The 20,999-nt window shown below is 42.7% G+C and overlaps 1 protein-coding gene and 2 long non-coding RNA genes across 5 annotated transcripts; 2 read left to right on the top strand and 1 right to left on the bottom strand.

The window, feature by feature from the left end:
* Nucleotides 1-14,678: 14,678 nt before the first annotated feature.
* On the top strand, nucleotides 14,679-15,683 carry LOC124699571. The gene is made up of 4 exons (XR_007001436.1): nucleotides 14,679-14,966; nucleotides 15,059-15,106; nucleotides 15,252-15,324; nucleotides 15,625-15,683. It is a non-coding gene; the product is annotated as an uncharacterized LOC124699571 (long non-coding RNA).
* Nucleotides 15,684-15,706: 23 nt separating this feature from the next.
* On the top strand, nucleotides 15,707-17,472 carry LOC124699572. The gene is made up of 2 exons (XR_007001437.1): nucleotides 15,707-16,001; nucleotides 17,076-17,472. It is a non-coding gene; the product is annotated as an uncharacterized LOC124699572 (long non-coding RNA).
* Nucleotides 17,473-17,969: 497 nt separating this feature from the next.
* On the bottom strand, nucleotides 17,970-20,488 carry LOC124699570. 3 transcript variants are annotated; one of them, XR_007001435.1, is made up of 5 exons: nucleotides 20,361-20,488; nucleotides 20,116-20,274; nucleotides 19,742-19,978; nucleotides 18,659-18,704; nucleotides 17,970-18,313 (listed from the first exon to the last, which is right to left on the bottom strand). XR_007001435.1 is itself a non-coding variant. In XM_047231852.1 (4 exons), the coding sequence occupies exons 2-4, from the start codon at nucleotides 19,165-19,167 to the stop codon at nucleotides 18,055-18,057; spliced, it is 387 nt and encodes a 128-aa protein (XP_047087808.1). In that variant the 5' UTR covers nucleotides 19,168-19,175; nucleotides 19,742-19,803; the 3' UTR covers nucleotides 17,970-18,054. The 3 variants fall into 3 exon arrangements, 2 of the variants coding, with proteins under 2 accessions (XP_047087808.1, XP_047087809.1); XM_047231852.1 differs by lacking the exons at nucleotides 20,116-20,274; nucleotides 20,361-20,488 and adding an exon at nucleotides 19,086-19,175 and having other exon boundaries at nucleotides 19,742-19,803; XM_047231853.1 differs by lacking the exons at nucleotides 18,659-18,704; nucleotides 20,116-20,274; nucleotides 20,361-20,488 and having other exon boundaries at nucleotides 19,742-19,808.
* Between the last annotated feature and the right edge of the window lie 511 nt (nucleotides 20,489-20,999).

The following is a 20,999-nucleotide window of genomic DNA, read 5'->3' as shown; positions in this document are numbered from 1 at the left end:
ATTTCAACATCCAACTTTAAGTGTGTCACCCTACGGTTCGCGAACTATGCGGACATGGTTGAGTACTCACTCCGACCAATAACCAATAGCGGGATCCGGAGATCCATAATGGCTCCCACATATTCAACGATGACTTTAGTGATCGAATGAACCATTCCCATATATTACCAAATTCCTTTTGTCTCGCGATATTTTACTTGTCCGAGGTTTGATCTTCGGTATCATTCTATACCTTGTTCAACCTCGTCTCCCGACAAGTACTCTTTACTCGTACCGTGGTATGTGGTCTCTTATGAACTCATTCATATGCTTGCAAGACATTAGACGACATTCCACCGAGAGGGCCCAGAGTATATCTATCCGTCATCGGGATGGACAAATCCCACTGTTGATCCATATGTCTCAACTCATACTTTCCGGATACTTAATCCCACCTTTATAGCCACCCATTTACGCAAGTGGTGTTTGGTGTAATCAAAGTACCTTTCCGGTATAAGTGATTTATATGATCTCATGGTCATAAGGACTAGGTAACTATGTATCGAAAGCTTATAGCAAATAACTTAATGACGAGATCTTATGCTACGCTTAATTGGGTGTGTCCATTACATCATTCATATAATGATATAACCTTGTTATTAATAACATCCAATGTTCATGATTATGAAACTAATCATCCATTAATCAACAAGCTAGTTTAAGAGGCATACTAGGGACTTCTTGTTGTCTACATATCACACATGTACTAATGTTTCGGTTAATACAATTATAGCATGACATATAAACATTTATCATAAACATAGAGATATAAATAATAACCACTTTTATTATTGCCTCTAGGGCATATCTCCTTCAGATTGTTTGCAGAAAACAGTAGAACAAGTATTGCAGTAGATTGTATTTCAGTAAAGAGAATTGGACCGGGGTCCACAGTTCACTAGAGGTGTCTCTCCCATAAGACGAACATCATGTTGGGTGAACAAATTACAGTTGGGCAATTGACAAATAAAGAGAGCATGACAATGCACATACATATCATGATGAGTATAGTGAGATTTAATTGGGCATTACGACAAAGTACATAGACCGCCATCCAACCGCATCTATGCCTAAAAAGTCCACCTTCGGGTTATCATCCGAACCCCCTCCGATATTAAGTTGCAAGCAACATACAATTGCATTAAGTATGGTGCGTAATGTAATCAACAACTACATCCTTAGACATAGCATCAATGTTTTATCCCTAGTGGCAACAAGCACAACACAACCTTAGAACTTTCTCGTCACTCGTCCTGGTGTCAATGCGGGCATGAACCCACTATCGAGCATAAGTACTCCCTCTTGGAGTTACAAGCATCTACTTGGCCGAGCATCTACTAGTAACGGAGAGCATGCAAGATCATAAACAACACATAAGCATAACTTTGATAATCAACATAACAAGTATTCTCTATTCATCGGATCCCAACAAACGCAACATATAGAATTACATATAGATGATCTTGATCATGATAGGCAGCTCACAAGATCCGACAATGATAGCACAATGGGGAGAAGACAACCATCTAGCTACTGCTATGGACCCATAGTCCAGGGGTAGACTACTCACACATCACACCGGAGGCGACCATGGCGGCGTAGAGTCCTCCGGGAGATGATTCCCCTCTCCGGCAGGGTGCCGGAGGCGATCTCCTGGATCCCCCGAGATGGGATCGGCGGCGACGGCGTCTCGCAATGTTTTCCGTATCGTGGCTCTCGGTACGGGGGTTTCGTCACGGAGGCTATTTGTAGGCGGAAGGGCAAGTCGAGAGGCGGCACGGGGGGCCCACACCACGGGCCGCGCGGCCAAGGGGGCCGCGCCGCCCTAGGGTTTGGCCACCCCGTGGCCCCTCTTCGTCTCGTCTTCGGTCTTCCGGAAGCTTCGTGAGAAAATAGGCCTCCGGGCTTTTATTTCGTCCAATTCCGAGAATATTTCTTTACTAGGATTTCGAAACCAAAAACAGCAGAAAACAAGAATCGGCACTTCGGCATCTTGTTAATAGGTTAGTTCCAGAAAATGCACGAATATGACATAAAGTGTGCATAAAACATGTAGATAACATCAATAATGTGGCATGGAACACAAGAAATTATCGATACGTTGGAGACGTATCACTGGGGTGGCGCACGAGGCGTAGGAGCTCGCTGCGGTGAAGGTCGAGAGGGTCGCATTGGATGCGAGGGATCACTAGGCCGCCGAGATGGAGGCTGATTTGGCCCGCCGAGAGGCCTAGCAGTCCAGATGGTGGCGCTTTCCTTTGACCACCACTACGCGGTTGTCGGATAATATTTAATGATTAATTGTATGTTTCAAATTTACTCTAAAACACAGCTTCCTATGTGCATATTTAAATTTAAATTTGTATTTGTAGTTGGAGGGTTTTGATTCACCCTTTATTTTCATATAAAAGGCCACCACATATTTCGAGGCAAAACTTTTATTAATAATTTGATCAACAAAATATGAGTTATATGTCACCAAAAGTATATCACTAGATTCATTTTTTAAAGATGTTCCAACAATATGATTCTGGTGTCATGTAACATATATTTCGTGGGTCAAATTATAATCAAATTTTATCTCGAAATGGTTAGTGATCTTATATATATAAAAAACTCCTGCAATATTATGAATTATGTATGCATTATCTTATTGGATACGATAATAATGAAATATTTAGGAAGTAGTTTATGTTTTTTTTTTGAGAAACTAATTAGGGATTATTACTCCTGTACCCCCATTCCTTAGTTGTGCCCAGTATTGGAAAATGGTGCCTTTAGTAAGCTCAGGTGCTTCTCTATTCCACTCAATTGCTGGCATGTCCTCACCATCGTACTCATCATTGATTAAGCTGTCCATGTTCTTCTCCTTCTCTTCATCGTCAGTGTCATCAAACCTAGCTCGGCTGACGGGCTCCTCTGGATATTCATCATCCACTGCTTGTTGAATGGCTCCATCTACCAGTTCAGGGTAGATCATCTCGTCTTCATCGTCATTTGGCACTTGCTCATCAGTTTCTGCATCTGTACAACGATTGCGCTAGCTGAATCGGCAATAGAATTGGAAGCAGATATGTTGTGGCTTTCAGCACCACTTGCTTTACTTTGTGTCGAACTACAAGGAGTGCCGGGGTGCTGGCCATTAGCAGAGACAGATGATCGATGTCTGAACTCCGTTCTCCTTCACCCGTTCTGGGCGTCCTGAGGAGTGTCCAAGTCTCGGTGTGAGAGATTCACATTATCGCGGCCAAGGAGGCCGCTGCAGCGGCCCTGCGCAAGATCCACCACGAGGCGGCCATGGTGACGTTTGAGTAAGTGGCGCGCGAGGTTGCCACGATCGTTGTGCGTGAGCTTTGCCACGCCATCGCGAAACGCAAGGAGGAGGAGGCGGCCGTGGCGCACGAGCAGGCCAAACGAGCCGCGGACAATGCATCAGAGGAGGGCCGCGCGGCGAGGCGGCATCAGTGTCTGCGGCTTGGAGAATCATGGATGTGGAGGATGATGAGGAGAGGGACAACGCGATGCACAATGCCGGATCCAGCGCTCCGCGGGGGATCCTTTGGCAAGCGAAGAGGAGGCAACGCAGGTCTGCGGTAAGGGAAAATGAGCTTGTTTGGCTCGAGACGATGATGGGATACACTGCAGCGTCGGCGGCGCGCGAGGCGAGGCAGCATGTTGCTGCGGCGGCGCGCGAGGCGGAGGACCTCGCTGCGGTGAAGGTCGAGAGGGTCGCGTTCGACGCGAGGGAGCACTAGGCCGCCGAGATGGAGGCTGCTTTGGCCCGCCGAGAGGCCTAACAGTCCAGACGGTGGCGCTTTCCTTTGACCACCACCACGCATTGGTCGGAATTTGCTAATAATATTTAATGATTATTTGTATGTTTCAAATTTACTCTAAAACAGAGCTTCCTATGTGCGTATTAAATTTAAATTTGTATTTGTAGTTGGAGGGTTTTGATTAGTCCCTTTATTTTTATATATAAGGCCACCACACATTTCGAGGCAAAACTTTTATTAATGATCTGATCAACAAAATATGAGTTATATGTCACCAAAAGTATATCACTAGATTCATTTTTGAAAGATGTTTCCAACAATATGATTCTGGTGTCATGTAACTTATATTTTGTGGGTCAAATTACAATCAAATTTTATCTCGAAATGGTTAGCCCAACTATTCTCGAACCCCCTTAAGTACCCCTTTGTTTGGGCTTAAATTTTTGATTCTTGGATTCTAGCTGTTGTAGAATTAGAATCTAAAACAAACAGACCTCCACAATACCCAGATTATCTAGAACTGATTCTAAAAAATATACACATAGCACCATAATCTGAGGCCCCCTTTGTTTGGGCTTCGGATTCTGAGATTCTGCCGTCAATCCTGATTCCCGAGAATCGGCTGTGATTCTTGATTTCTGGAATCAGAAAGAGGGTTCTAGAATAGCTATTGTCGAAGCCCCCTAAAACCAACCGAACCAAACCAGAAAAAAAACACTAACCTGAACCCCAGCCGGTCCCGCCCCGACCCACCCGGAGTAAATGAACTTCCCATCCCCTCCCTGAGCACGCGCAGAACCTACGCGCCGCCCTCACCTTCCGTCCCGCACGCCACCACCTACCGCCGCCGCGGTTGCTGCTCCACGTCTCACCGCCGGCGAGCCACCGCGTCGCCCCGCCCCCTTCCCCACCTACCCCGGATCCCACCCGACCCAGCCCTAGTCATCTTCCTCGCGACTCTCTCCCTGCTACCTCGATCCACCGCCTTCGATCCGCCCTTGGCTCGCCGCCGACGCCCAGGCTGAGGCCCCGCGCCGCAGTTTTCCAGGCCTTGGCTCCGCTCCGCCGTCTCCCAGGCCGAGGACCCGTGCTGCCGTCGCCCTCCCCGAGGGCCCTCGCCTCCGTTGCCCTGGCCAAGGCTCCATGCCGCCGTACCCCACGGCGAGGACCCACGCCGCCATCGCCCTGACCGAGCGCCCGCCGCACTGGAGATGGAGTGCGCCACGCTGAAGCAGGTCAGTGTCTGAAATTGTTTGTTCTAGCTCTCGCAGGGTTTGCTGTCCTGGAAATATGTGCACCTAAACCGTAAGGAATTTGATGACATTCCTTTGTTCTGTCTTGTTGGTTGAACCGCAACGCTGCCAATGACAACGAGTGTGATATTTAGATATCCTTGTAGTTTAGTTCTGTGTTATAAATGATAGTGACAGAGTCCTAGCATGCTAGGACCGACACAGGGTCTCTCCATTTACCTCTCCATGCCATCATTGTGTGGAAGCTTGTATGGCTATATGGTTGTTGCATTTGTGTTTTAGTATTGTATACATGAAAGTTCTCAGTGCAATACCGTAGTGGGGTACACATACTCGGATTTAAGATTCCATGGCTGAACTGTTCCAACCAGCATCTTGGTACAAAATTTCTGGGTTGATGTTTGTTCACTTGTGCTCACTATTGCAGGATTTATCTTTACAACTAACTGGCAGCTAATGTCAGTTTCGATTCGGGTTCCAAACTTCCAAGTTGGTACCCAGTCCTAGAAAGCCTATCCATGTTGATATGATTGTAGTAGCCAGCTTGTTAGCAACTTCTGTTTTAGTGATTTGTGTTAGCAACTTGTTAAAATACTGAACTTTTGCTGCTGGTTTAGTGAGCTACAACTGGCGCCCATCAAAACATTGATCAAGTAGAGATGGAGCTTGAGATCCATCAGGCAACAACATGTAAGTTGATATTTCAGTTGAGCACTTCATTGCATCTATGCCTGATATAATTTTCCATGAGTTCGCTTCTTTATTATTGTTTGTACATGTTTGTTACGGCATCGAGCAGTTCACTTGTTAACTTTGAGCAGATCAATTAGGCTAAAAGAAGAGTTCACAATCCTATAGAAAACACAATGTCTGTGGTACACTTGTTTGTTTAAAACGGTTCATCTGTTTTGGTTTAGACAGTGCATTTGTTTAGTTACTAGCATGTGAAAGTCAAATTTCTCATGAAGATCAGTTTTCTTATCGGGAGAGTTCACTTTATTTGTCAGAGAAGGTTCAGTTGGACTAGTACATGTAGTTAACGTTTTTTTGGTAAAAGGGTTCAATTCACCCACGAGGAAAAAAGTTCGCATTTTTTTCATGTAGTTCGCTTTTTCTTTGTCATTAAGTTCATATCTTTTTGTCTATAAGTTCATGTTATTGTCATGAAGTTTTGGGTGCTACTTCATTTTACATCACGTTGAAATTCACTTTCCACACGCTGGAAGTTCACCTCTCGAAAGTGTTGGAAGGTTAAACTGAAGCTCCATATGCATTACATAATCTGCTACAATTTAATCAAGTTCTTTGACAGTTTTGTGTTTGTGACGACCGGCAGTCCACTACTGCGACGCTATGGAGTTCACTGCTTGTTCGAAGGAACTACAGATGCTTGGTGACAAGCAGCGCGCTCTTCCCGTGTTCCTCTTACCAGCAACAAGCCGAAAAGCACGCTTGAGAGGTGCTTGTGAAGTTCACTCCATCGCCAACAGGCTGCTTGTGGGCTTTCGGGATGCCAAGATGGTATCGCTCTGCAGCAAGAGGCTCGTGTATACCAACAACCAGAGGGTGGTCGTCAAGGGTTTCTGCTCAAACTTCCTCTGTATGTACAGCATTCTCATCATAGTCCTTGTTCTTTTTTGTTTCGTAGCTAGCTAGCACTTATTCAATTGATTCGTTAATAACCAATTACTAAAACATTATGTGTGATGAAATGTGTTTAAAACCAATTAATTATGAAACACTATTCTAGTTTGCTGGTAAATTGATGAATGAAATATGTGTTCACTTTATATCAACAATAAAGTTCACTTTCGTCTGCGCAGGAGTTAATTTTGTTTGCAACACAAATATTGAAGTTCAGTTTTTTTGTATGAATGAACTGCTGCTAGAACGCTGTTGGGATGCTAATGGTTTTTAAATGCTTCTAGTTCACTTCTGAACTGCTTCTAAATTCATATTCTCAACTGCTGCCATTTTGGTGAAGTGAAGTTCATATTTCTCAGACCCTTCCTCCTAGGTTTTGTTGGAACGAGTGCGGGATGGGTGAAGTTCACTTCTTCTAATCCTTATAGTTCACTTCTCCTTAGTGCCATATGTGACCCAGTAGCCATGGCGCAGTTTACTGCAGGCCATGTTGCAGTTTGCTCTTTGTACATTGGAAGTTCGCCTTATATAAATAATAAGTCTGTTCATACTGCTGGTTACAAAAGATGATTGCTGTGAACAAATATCTTATATTTGAAAAAGTACTATAATTTGCGATATAGAAGGAAAAAAGAATTTCATATTGTTCACATGTCATGTTTACATTTTATATTCCAGGAGCTCAAGAAGAAAGCAATTAGTTGGGTTCACTTTACACATGTCTGAAGTTTGAACTGTTGCTAGTCTATTGAACTGCAGATTGATTTCATTTGAAGACTCCTCATTCTAATCTGTGAAGCTCACTTCTCCTAATCTGTGAAGCTCACTTCTCTTAATTTGCGAAGATCACATCTACTGCTTATGGAAGAGTTAATTTATTTTTCTGAATCAGGGAACCGAGTGCGCCATGTCCTGCAGTGAATTCCCCTCGAGCTCCTCTAGACTTACCCATCTAGCCAAGCGACTCCGTGCATGCACAGGTGAGCGGCTGATGCTGAACCACTACTCAAGATGCATCTGAACTACGCGTGTGTGGCCTCCTAGTGTTCGGCTGTCTAGCACGGTAAGTTCAGAGATTTAGTACGTGAATTTCAGAGAAAAACATCTGAACTGCTGCTCTGTGTTATTCTTTTCATACAGATTGTCTTTTAGCTTTGTATTTTAGCAAAGTTTTGATGATTGCAGCTCGCGAAAAAATATAGAAGTTCACCTAGTTCACACACGAAGTTTACTAATTTGTGTTTGGAAGTTCATTCGTCCACTGGTTTCAGTTAAAGCACATAAAATAGAATACTGTAAAGTTCGCATGTCCAACTCACGGAGTTCATCTTGTTTTGTCGCGAAGTTACCTTTTTTTCAATCTACAAAAGGTTCAGTTTATTGCATCGACTATTTTTTCTCGGGAGTTCGCGCCATCAACTATTTTGTCGGCAAATTCACATCGCCCACGTGTGACAGTTCACTTTTTCTCTCCACGGGAGTTCAGCACGCTCCTGTTGCTTTGTTATATGAAAGCATTATCTAATGTTTCTTCAGCTCTTGACTATTTGCCAATGTCCACTAGTATCCTAACGCACCCCTTTTTCTGTGTATGTACTTGATCGAGCATATGCTATATCTAAGACATGGAATGGTGCTCCGGTAATACTCTCTGGGGATTTCATCACAACAAAGGTAATTAACCAGTGAACAATTTATACTTCATTCAAGATTACATTCGAGGTCCCTATTCTTATGTGTTTATACTCATTCTTAACTCTAAGAAAGGTCTATATGCTGCCCAGAGCTCTCGGTACAATTTAATACTAGAGCAAAAGGTAGAACTTTTGCAAGACAAAATAAACTTTATTCTGGGCAGTCCACTCTCAGTAAAACAAAACTTGATTTATTTGGGAGTGTATTTCAAGAGACCAAGTAACAATTGGTTGGTTTTTCTTTTCGAAGTTCATATTTATTTGTTAGAAAGTTCGGTTCATAATTATTCCGTGTAGAAAGTCTACTTCTGCTCTCTCCAAGTTCGGTACTTCATGTGAGGTAGTAAAAATATTTACATTGGTTAACGAGTTGGTTTAAACCCATTGCGAAGTTTGCATATAATTTTTGCGAAGTTTTGTTTGTCCAATTGACCTTATTGTGAAATTCCTTTTTAAATTCGTAAGTTGGTTTCGCTCCAGATCTACTCACAGTTCACTTTGTTCAAAATGGCAAGTTCACTCTTTATTTTGCGGGAGTTCATTTCATATGTGCTTCTATTTCAGATAAAAGCAAACAATAAAAATGTAGTTAAGGAAACAAAATAGAAAAATGTGGTGTTCTGGCGAAGTTCATTTTTATTGGTCCGGCAGTTCAGAATCACCTATCGTGGATTTCACTTTTTATTACAAGCAAAGAGTTCAAGTTTATTCGCGCAAAATGGTTCACCTTTTTTCATAGGCCAATATGGGATTCCCGCGCCGATCCGAATCTCCCTCGAGGCCCGACGACCTCCCCTGCTGTGAACTCCCCACAAGGACCACTCCGCGCTCCCATGAGCACCAAGTTTGCGCAATACTGGGTAATAACATGTAAGTATTCCCCTGTACTGGGTGCCTGGGTGCCAGATACTGATACAACATAGTGACATAATTATTCATACTATTATTTGTTTTTAATCGTGAAATGCAGTTGATCAGCATGCCGAAGTTCAGTGTTTTGTTTACTATAAAAGTATCCATTTTATATAAACAGAAAAACAAAAATATCGTTGTTTGTATAGTGGAAGTTCGCCTTATATAAATAATGAAGTTCGTTCATATTACTGGAAGATACTGCTTGTTTTACATTTACGTGAGTTCACTAGATGATTCGGAGTAGGATGCACTTGTGCTACTGGATTATTCCTTGTGTTTTTCCTTATCCTTAACTTTTTTTTATGACAGTTAGTTACTTTATTTTTACTTTATATGCAGGCATAAATGCAATATACAACTATAGCATATGTTAGTTCACATGAGCAAGAACGAGCTCCCTGTGAATAGTGAGCTCTCTGGTATGATACACAACGCTGCCATTGTTTCCTGTTTCTCCTACTGAAATTCGCATTGAGTAATAATGTTCAGTAATATTTTGACAATGTAGTGGTTTCTAATTAGCCTCACCAGTACAAATATAAGATGCGTGGCTGATAGCAAAAAATAGAAATTCACATTGCCCATGAAAAAAGGTCACTTTTTATTAGAAAGGAATCCATGGAAGTTGGTATCACTTAAAGCTGTGCCCGCCGCTGACCTCCACATCTGTTCTAAATTCCATATGCGCATGGGGAGCACTTATGTGGGCTATTTTTTAGTTCATGTAAACTTCTACTTCTGAGGCTGTGCCTTGCGCTGACAGATGTTCGGGAGAAGGAGAACTGATGTGGACCTCCCCCGAGGGCCGATGTGGATTCCCCCGCGAGCTAACACTGACCTTCCCGAGCTCCTCGATCTGCTCTGCACGCTCCCATGCAATCTGACATCCTGCAGGTATGAACTTGCATAAACACGCCCATACACACCTCGCATGTAGGCTTCTCTAAATTAGTTGCTTCCATAAGCTGAGCATGAAGAATACCTTTGCATGTAACGGCAGTTCACACTAACCTTAAAAAGAAGTTCGGCCTAATTTAGAGCAGGTGCAGGTGGCTATTGTAGATGTTGAGATAATCATTTTTATTTGGGGGACTTTTGTCAAGCTACAACTCCAGATTTCTGGTTTTGTTTTTGAGTTAATTAAGTTATGCATATAGTAGTTCTCTGAACAAGGGAAAAAAAGAAGTTAACCTTTATAATTTAGTCATTGCTCTGAATACTGGAAGTTCAACTTGAGCGCCCCGAAAAGTTCACTTTGAATTAGTCAGTAGTTCACCTCATCTTGCTGAAAGATCACCTTATTTTCAGCCTGTTCACTTTGAACATATGGGAAATTCCTTTTGTAACTACATCCGCTTTCCCTTGAAAAAGTGGAGTTCACTTTTATTTCTCTGAGAAGTTCACTTTTATCAATTCATCATGCTGAAGTTTATCCCATTCATATGGATGTAGTAGTAATGAGAAGTTCAGATGCAATTCCATGTCAGATAATGAGAGGTATATTTCTGGTTTCTCTTTCTCCTTCCACAAGGAAGATTATAATTTTCTGAACTCCTTGCGCCACTCTACTGTGTTATTTGATTGTTCTGTCTTTCTTGGAAGTTGGTGCCCCTATTTGTTTTATGCGCATGAGAACAACAATTAGTTATTCATAATTCCACTTTGAGAGTACAATGGTTGTGAGTAAATTGTTCTTACTAGACAATTCTTTGGAATGACTATGGGTTTCCCTCCACTTTATCCCATTCATATGGATGTAGTAGTAAGAAACAAATGTATATGCAGTATGGCTGATTCATGCATGACTAGCTCTAGTTATCCAATCTTAGAAAAACCAGTAGTTACTTTTATATATAAAAATATTGTTCATGGAATGCAAATGTATGTGTTGATGCGTGGATGATAAAACAAATAGAACTCACTTTGTTCTCGGAGCAAAGTTAACTTTTATATTGTGTGGAGTTCACTGTTCGGCAGCAGTTAAGGTTTGTTGACAAGAAGAAATAAGCTGTTTGCTGACAAGAAATAGTTTGTGTTAATTTCCAGAAAGACAACTTATGTGAACTTTTGAAGATCTAATCATTGTATTTCTCAAATATAATTGGTGATCTTCTCGAAAGATGATCGAAGCTATGGACTGCTGATCTACTATGTTCTTTCATTATAATCCAATATTTCGAGTTATTATTCACCTAATTAGTTAACTTTGGTGCTAGGTATTTGGGAAGTCCACTCTTATTGTTCGAGCATTACATGTATATACAATAGGGACTCCCCTGAGTGCCGCCACCCCGACGGGGCAATGCTGGAGAGGACGGGGTCATAAATGTGGTGCCAGCCCCGTCTACTTCAGGGTGGACACGGCTTGGTGGTCGCTCCCTATCCATGGCGTCGTCATGCCCAACAGCCTCACGTCGTGGGGGCATTTGTTGCAGGAGCATTGCTGATGACGTGGGATGCATGCAGTTTACTTATACTACTTTGTGGAGTTCACTTCTCCTATTCGTGATGTTCATGTATCCTGATGCTTCACTTTAGATTTTCCCTGCTAGATGGATTTTCATTTGAGTCTGCTAGATGAATTATTCCTGAAGTTCACTTCCAATGTTTGTGCTGCGGGGTGGATGATTTCTGTATATAAACTATGTGTTAAGTTAACTGTTATGTATCTGGTGGAGCAGTACACTTATTTGTGAAAAAGATGTGCAGCCTACCGTATGAAAAGTTTACTTCTTCGATATGAAGTTTGTGCATCGAGTAAATGTGTAGCAACCAGGTGCTACTTCTAGGGTCCGTTTGGTTGGAAGCATTGAAAGGGATGGGATGGATGGTCCAGGTTTTGGAGGATGGGATCGTCCTCGATTCGTCTTTTGTGTTTTGTTTGGTTGGAAGAAATAAAGTGGATGGGATGGTATCCGTTTAGCTTACAATACTTAATACCAACGGGTTAGCAGTCTTTTAAATACAATTAGCTTAACAGAAATTGGGAAACAATGCGAACGAGCGCACGGATTCAACAACCATCAACAGGGAAGAACGCTCTATCCAAAAAAAAAAAACAGGGAAGAACGCGGGCGGGGAGCGGCGGCCGGTGACTCTGATCTAGGTGGCTACCGATCTTGGATGGCGGCTGCAAGGTTGAGGCGGGCGGGCGACCGAGCTTGAGGCGGGCGGGCGACCGAGCTTGAGGCGACGGCATGGGCGCCTGGCGAGCAGAGGCCTGGCTCTGCGAGTGGCGGCCGGCGACGTTGGTCTGGGTGGTTACCGATCTTGGATGGCGGCCGCGAGGTTGAGGAGGACGGGCGAGCTTGAGGCGGCGGCCTGAGCGCCTGGGGAGTAGAGGCCTGGCCCGTCGAGTGCCGGCCGGCGATGCCGGTCTGGGTTGCTGTCGATCTTGGACGGCGGCCGCGAGGTTGAGGCGGGCGGGCGAGCTTGAGGCAGGGAGCAGCGGCCGGACTTGGATGAGGTGGTCGCGGCTACGGGATCGAGCCATGAATGACAAAGAGTATGAGAGGAATTAGGAGCCGGTCCACAGATTAGGAAAACAGGGATGAAGAGGGCCGGCCAATTCTAAGGGATGACTTGGTTCAGCATATTTATGGTATATTCTCTTGGGTGGATGGTACCATTCCTTACAGTTTATAACCAAACACATATAAAAAGGGGACCATCCCATCCCATCCTTCCTCTGGTTTGGAACCAAACGCACGCTTACTGAACCTGTAAGACTGGTTTTGAACTGCTAACTTGGATGTGTACGTTTGTGATTTCAATTTTACAAATTTCGTTTTCGCACAGATTAATAAAGTTGTGTAAAATGTGTTGCAGCACATGGGCAGTGCATTCACTTGTCTTCTGTCAATATTATATTTCAACGCGGAGGATGTTCATCACGCACATGCCGGATTTTTTGTTGTTAAAATTCAACGGAGCGAAAGTTCACTTTGAACCGCGTAGGAAGTTCAATTTAAACATGCCCGAAACTTTTATACCGCGATGGGAAGTTCACTAATAGATATCGGGAAGTTCACTTTCATATTCGAGTAGCTCACACACTTGTGGGCGGAAATCATACACATAGAAACCATTCGTACGACTACCAATTGCGTAAATCGACCAACTCCACGTACAATTAGCACTAATATAACTCTATTAATACTCTAACATACCGCAATGCCACAACTAATCAATCTAGAAGAGCCAATTTCGAAATGTTCCCGTGTCGGCGTTATTTTCAGTTTTATGAATTTCTAAAATTAAACTAAAATAATTAAGAATTTGGAAAAACATTCAACATTAAAAAGATGCGCCTAATCAATATCTTTTCAACGCAATATCATTTGGTACATTCCGACTAGTGGTTCGGAAATAATCCATAAAAAACAGTTCAAAAACCGAGAAGCTCGAAAAGAGCAATCACGTATTTTCAAATCTGCTCTTAAACTGTAAAGAATTTAGAAAAGTGTTCTTCATGAGAAAGGTGCGCCTATTCATCAGCTTTCCAACGGCATATCATACACATCAATCTGATAAACGGTTTGAAAAATAGAACCCCAAAACTGCACGAAAAGAGATAAATCCGCGAAAACGTTGTTTTGTATATTTAAAATTATTTTTAAACAATACAGAATTTGGGAAAACAATGAACACGAAAAAGTTGCGAAATTTCCGTACGAATCCAACGGTATATTGTATGTATCCATCCGATAAGTGGTATGAAAATAAAAATGAAAATAGTGTCCGCACGAACATGCAATTCTGGTATCCCGTCGAGAAGTTCACAAGTGGGTTCCAGAGAAGTTCAGATGCGACGGAAGTTCCCTATATTTTCTGAAGTTCACTTCAAACTAGACTCAAGTTTCGGAAAAGTCCGCCGGGAAGTTCAGATGCAGGGAAGAAGAAGTTCAGATCCATGTACCGGGAAGTTCAGAAAGGGTTCGAGAATAGTTATTCTCGAACCGGTTCGAGAATAGCAGACCTATATATATATATATATATATATATATATATATATATATATATATATATATAGATATATATATATATAGAGATATATATATATATATAGAGACGCGCTATTTGACTCCCTGGGTGCAGAATATTATTCTGCTCCCGAGCCGGCCTACGCGCGCGCCGAACGCCAACCCACCCGTTTTATATGCGTGACATAATTTTACGGCAGTACTTCGGAGATCCAAACCAGCCCATAATCCATCTCGCGTCGCAGTTCCACTCTACCTGTTTCGTGTGGCTCGCGGGTCCTAGCACCTTACACCTGCTATAATTTGTTTCCATTGACAGTTTCTTATCTAATCAAGGACGTGGGTTTCAGTCCTCAAAAAAAAAGGACGTGGGTTTGGGAGCTAGCCCACTTACCTAGCCGAACCTGATTTTTTATCGAGTGCGTCGGCGGTGAGCGGATGCATGTCCGGCGGCGAGAGGTGAGCGGGCTCGTGGCCAAGCGAGCTGCTGACCGTGTCCTTGATAGCGTCGTTATCGGCGGGTGAACAGCAGGCTCGTGGTCGGCCGTCCGAAGCGGCGGCGTGGTGTGATTGGCTTCTACAGAACCGACTCTGATTGGAGTGGAAGGGGACGAACGGCCTCATCCTCAAATTCGGTGCGTGCTGTCGGATCCCCTTTGCAAGGTACATGAAGCTTAGCTTGTTTTCAACCTGCGTGCACGAATTCCATTATGGCCTCCACAAGATCTGATATGTGCGCCTTTTTCCTATGTCAGCCAAGACTGAACACAAAATTGCATAGATGTGGCGATCTGTTCCGCTAGGTAAAATTTGATGTCATGGACAAATAAAAAAGAAATTATGTCTCCAGATTAGACCTGCGTCTTCCTCTAATCCTGCTACCATTCTTTCTTTGTCTTCTCATAAACGGAGCTACTAATCATGTTGTGTGTGTCTATGATTCCTCAGGTCCAGCTCCATGTTGTGTGTGTCTATGATTCCTCAGGTCCAGCTCCATTTTTCCTGTTCTGGAATGCACCAGGTAATTTTACGTGTTAGTGCATAGCACGTATGAAAGTGAGTTGCACACATGGAATTTCACTTCTCACGGAGTCGATTCGTTTGGGGCTATGTTTTTATTTGGTTCTAACAGTTTAAAATTGACAGCAATTGATTCACTCCATGATGAAACATAAATGACGGAAATCACATTCACTAATTTAATTTCAGTGATTTTCTTGTGTGCCTTGCGTTACAATTCAAATTAACCTGATAGGATGCACAATCATGTGCTTATTCATCCCATCATTGTGTATACACATTCAAGTGCTGTGTTTGATAGGAATTTATGATTCCGTTTGGACAAAGCGAAAGCGCGCAGCCGTGGGATGGGTCGGGACGGATCCCACGGAGTGTTGGGGCAGACATGTGCCGCAGCAGAATGCCGCTCGTGGCATGGTATCCCAATCTCACCTCGTCGCAGATCCTGTCCTCCTCCATTTTTCCTGTTCTGGACCCATCAAATGTTAACTATTATACTAAGCAATACGAGATTGAAATATGTACAATTAGATCTATCTAGGTTTCAGGTCATCTCGGGGCAATGGCGGCTTGGTGGCGGCGTCAAAAGCCTGGTCAGGCCACGTGGCGGGTGGTGGCTGAGGGTGGCCTCGGCATCGGCGTAATGGGTGGAGGTTGTGGGCAGATGCACTGATTCAGGTTAAAACTAACAACCACTATTCTGTTATTCCCATCTTGAACATTTTGCAAATGTCATATTTCAGAGGTTACACTCTAGACTGATAGATTATTCCTATTACAATGAGTATAACCAACTGTAGATTAAACACCTCTGAAAATTATACAAGAGCGAAGAGAGCTGGATGTGTTTTCTTTTTTGCACATGGATGAGCGAAGTTGGATCTTGAGAGAACAAATAGCAAGTCCAGTGGAACTCGAAAGCACAATAGGTCATGTTAACATTCTTTGCTTTCTGCACGCGACATAATGAGTTTGTAAAAATGAATCAAAAGTGAGCCCAATAAAAAACACTTTTACAATTATCATTTTCTTAGGTTATCTATCCAAGTAATACACATATATCAGGTCAATAAAATGTGTTTTCCTATAAGACTTGCATGATTTAGTTAGGCAACATGGAACGAAGCTGAGAAAAAAAAAGTCCATTCCGGACATTGCGTCTGTATTAACAATTTACTGTTCTGAACAAAGAACCTCTGTTGAAACCCGAACACGGTAGATGTGGTACTGTCACATTTATACAAGATACTCTCTGAAAAATAGTCATATTTCCAGAAAATCCGATTTGTGATGCTTCATACCCCTTTTTGCCAGACTTGAATGCTTGCTGGAAGCTCTGACTTAGTACTAGCAATTTCGAGTAGTTTAAAATCTTACACTGCATCCTTGTTAGTCACAAGCTTGTCTGGACATGCTCCACCTTAACCAAAACAAGCTACAACAACTATTTACAAAAGATGGAGAGTCATGTAGCTGTTTTCTTTGTAAATGTTTTCTGATTACCTAGAACTGATGCAATTGCTTCACTGTCAGTTCATGTTCACTGTATATTTTCACTAGCATAACATATTCTATGTAGCATGATTATGTTTGAGAAACAACACTAGGTGACTTGGCTACATATATTGAACAGAAAAGGAAATATAATAATACCATCCTCATAATTTTATGTTATTTTCATGTCGTAGGCACATCTTATTTTATTTGATTTAGCAACTCTTATTCTCTTGCTTTTGTGCATGTGGTCTGAAGTTCGTGACAGGAATTGAAGACCACAACTAACATTAGTAGGCCAATGGTTTCGAGTCCCTCAAAGAAATTGTCCAGGTCGAGGAAATCCCAGAACAAGGTTGTTCCTTGCGCTGCTGTTTTCCATGGAACCCAGCCTCCGAAGAGCAGCAGAGAAATAAACATTGAAGTTCGAAACTACCTTCTGCTTTCAAGTTTCCCCTTGTGCATTCACTCCCTAAAACAAACTGCACTTCTGTATATAGGTGGATATTTTTAGTCTCGTGTCCTGTCCATGTAATGAAATTGCTTATGAATGCTTCCTACTATTGGCGTCATCAAACAGATCATGTCCGGAATTGTTGTACTGAAAGAATGATCCATGTCACCTACGTGACATTTTGTAATTCACATTTTTTTTATTTCCCAGTGTATACCATAATTTATATGATCTGATGTTGATTTGTGTGACAACATAATAACTTTGGAAGAAATAACCGGTGTAATTGGAAGTCCTACTTCCCAGATTTCGTATGTATGCCAATTGTAACAGAACTTTCTTTAGCAAGCAGATTATAAGTTTTTGTTTGTAGAGCTGAAGTGTCCTTTGAGATTTAAGGCTGCTAGCTAGATCTAGATAGCTTAGTGGTTAAGTATATGCACATGCAAATACACAGGAGTAGCTAATTAGCGGAGCTTGCGAATTCCAAATACTGCACAATATTTTTTAAGAACCAAAAATCAAGCTGGCCTTGTTTTTACATCACATTGTTAGCAAGCTGATTTAATTATTTTTTCCCAAAAAGCCATAATCATATTTCGGCAAACACATGTTGTTCTATTGTTGACCAAAGGATTCAGTATTAACTGAATTGAATCGGTTGTGTCAAATGTAAGAATTCCGTAGCAACTCATGTACAACGAAATTCTAGCTTTTGAAAAGAGGGCTTTTAGAGCCAGTAATTACAGTTTGTTTCCGGTGCTGATTACTCCCATAGCTTATCTACCCTGGGAAAGACCACACCTGACCAATACAATAATGTCTATGTCTTGCACGGTAGCTCATGCCGTATCTTATCTTCTGACAATCACTAGTCCGCAGGGAAGCAGTGCCGGAAGGACTTTCCAGGGAGCTGATGCCCAGTACAAAGGCGCTGCTGCTGGAGTCACCGATAGGAGCCAATGCCATTGGGTGCCTGAGGCCTTTGGTGGGGACGGGAGCTCTAATATCGACCATTGCACTGCATCTTCCAATCCTCAGCCTGGCAATTCAATAATGTCATCCTAGGGTCAGATCACTTACCCAACCAATAAGCAAAAGACCAACTCAAAACTTGAAATATGAATCAGGAAGTAATTAGTAGCAATTGGGAAAACAAGTTGCTTGATGATGACCTTGGACATGCCAATATAGCCAAAACCGACCCCGACGTTAAAATTGTTGAAGCCAACAGAAAACACGACGAGGGCACAGTCCATCACATATACCACTTTCTTTATTGGTATCCGTTTAGATGTACCCCTTTATTTCTGGTTATTTTCATATACCAACTTCCAAATAAAGCAACGGAAATAACATCAGGGAAGCATATGTGCTCTCAGTATACCATTTTGTGTTGCGCCGAAGCCATGCGCTGCTCGCCGACCGCCCCACTAGACATAAATATCAAGCAAAGTTTTAGAAGTAGTGTCTCACTTGTAGCTATTGGCCTACTGCCAAAATGGCGAAAGGTAAATGACCAAATAGCATAATGGGTGTGCAATAAATTGCAAAGCATGTAGACAACATTAACAATGTAGATGAATCAATATCAAATGAGAGTAGATAAACAAATGTCTATAGAAGTCAGTATTGTGTAGGTTTTCCATTCATCTATAACCATCTGCCTCCCTAAACTGAAATAAATCTAACTCAAAACTGGTAGCTAGCAAGAAATTACAGAGCTAGTATTATTAGATGTATGAACGGGACAATGGAATATCTGAATAGGATAAAACGGCAAGCAAGTGAAGAATTCACAAATAAATACATACAAATTGCTATCAATACTGCACTGGTCTTAATGCCATCGCCACCTATGTACGGCTGCTGCACAGCACTCTTACAAATCAGCATATGGTATTCTGAATATTAGGAAGGTAGACTGAGTGTCAAAGTACCATACACAAACTCACAACCAAAATAGCGAACCAGCGACAGAATTTCTGGAAGCATGAAACAATTGTATTTAGCATTGTTGTACAAAATAAATATATCAGATATGACAAATAATAACTAGATACAGTCAAATCCATCATAGTTTCATAATCTTGTTATCTTGGCATATAAGTTCATAATTCAGGTCAAATGGCCACACGGCAAAGTTGGCGATACACCCAAACATGAATATATTAGGAATAAAAATCGTGATGATCAAATTGAAGACATAAAATATTATTTGCCTGTATAAAACTAAGGGGTATATGCACATGAAAAGGTGGAGCTTTGAATAAGTTGGAACCTTCATAACATAGCAGTGGTATATGTGTGCAAAGTTTCTAGCATATATAGTTTTCCTTAAATTGGAGGCAATAGCAGGCCCAAAGGCAACTGTGCCATAAATTTCAGAATCCTAGACACTAGTGACACGTCCAATGTATGCGATATTGCTGGTGAAAGAAGAAATAAAATGTCAATCGCCACAACACACCTTGACATCAAAGCCCGCCGGTGTACTTCTCCGGTAGCAGTGCCGAGGCAGCCCTTGCTCACCATGACACCGATGCCATCACAGCGCTGCCGTCAGTCAGCCACCACACGACGCATTGCCAAACACCGAGACAACATGCCACTCCCCACGGTGCAGAGTCCACGACAGTGCTACTATAGTCTGATACCACCTGTCGTTCTCTAGCTGCAGCAGCTCGCTGCTGGCCACAATCCTCAGCTGCATACCAGTAGCAATAGATGTAATAATGTGTAAGTTTATCATCATATATCCAATCTCGTGTTGCTTAATCTAATAATGAACACTCGACGGACCAGAACAGACAAAAAAAAAGTGGCGCTGAACCAGATCACCACCTCTATTAGCTCTGTTTATGGGAAGGCCGGGAAAAATGGTAGCAGGAGGCAGCCGTAGGTCTGATCTGGAGATAGCTCCTTTTGATTTGTCCCTGAGATGTAATCTTATACCACGCCGACCAGAACCACCTCTATGCACCATTTTGTTCAGTCTTGACTCTAGGAAAAAGGCGCACATTATCAGATCTTATGGAGGCCGTATAAAATTCGTGCACACAGATTGAAACGAGCAAAACTTCAGGTACCTAGCAAGGGGATGGGCTGAGGTCGCCGAAGTCACCAGTTGCCGTGCGCGGCATGATACAAGAGAAGCAGATCACGCCGCCATTTTCGACGATTCGGCCACCAGACCACGCCGGCGCTGATTCGGCCGGCTGCCCATGCCGCCGCGGATTTCACCCGTCAATCACGCCGCTGATGCCGAGGACACGGTCAGCGGAGCCCACCCGCCGCTCGCCGGGTCACCAAGTCCGCCCGCCGCCGGACGACACCCGCTCGCCGCCGCCAAGCTTCAATTCCTTTTTGAGAAACTGCTCACCGCCTGACACGCTCGAATAGAAAACCTGGAGGAAAAAAAAGAGGTGGCTCGGTAGTGGGCTAGCTCCCCAACGCCCTTAATTCACAAGAAAACTGTCGGCGTAAACAGGTTATGATTATGACACATATAATAGGGTGGGTGCGAGAGAGACCAACAGGTTCGGTGCAACCGGGCCCGAAAATTCGACCGGGGAGCAGAATTATTATTCTGCACCCAGGGGTTGAATAGAGTTTCTCTATATATATATATAAATTCCTGCAATATTATGAATTATGTATGCATTATCTTATTGGATACGATAATAATGAAATATTTAGGAAGTAGTTTATGTTTTTTTGGAGAAACT

The sequence above is a fragment of the Lolium rigidum genome, chromosome 3, assembly GCF_022539505.1.
Source record: "Lolium rigidum isolate FL_2022 chromosome 3, APGP_CSIRO_Lrig_0.1, whole genome shotgun sequence".
Lineage (NCBI taxonomy): Eukaryota > Viridiplantae > Streptophyta > Magnoliopsida > Poales > Poaceae > Lolium > Lolium rigidum.
Note: the sequence above shows the minus strand (reverse complement) of the source record. Positions and strands in the feature narration are given on the sequence as shown.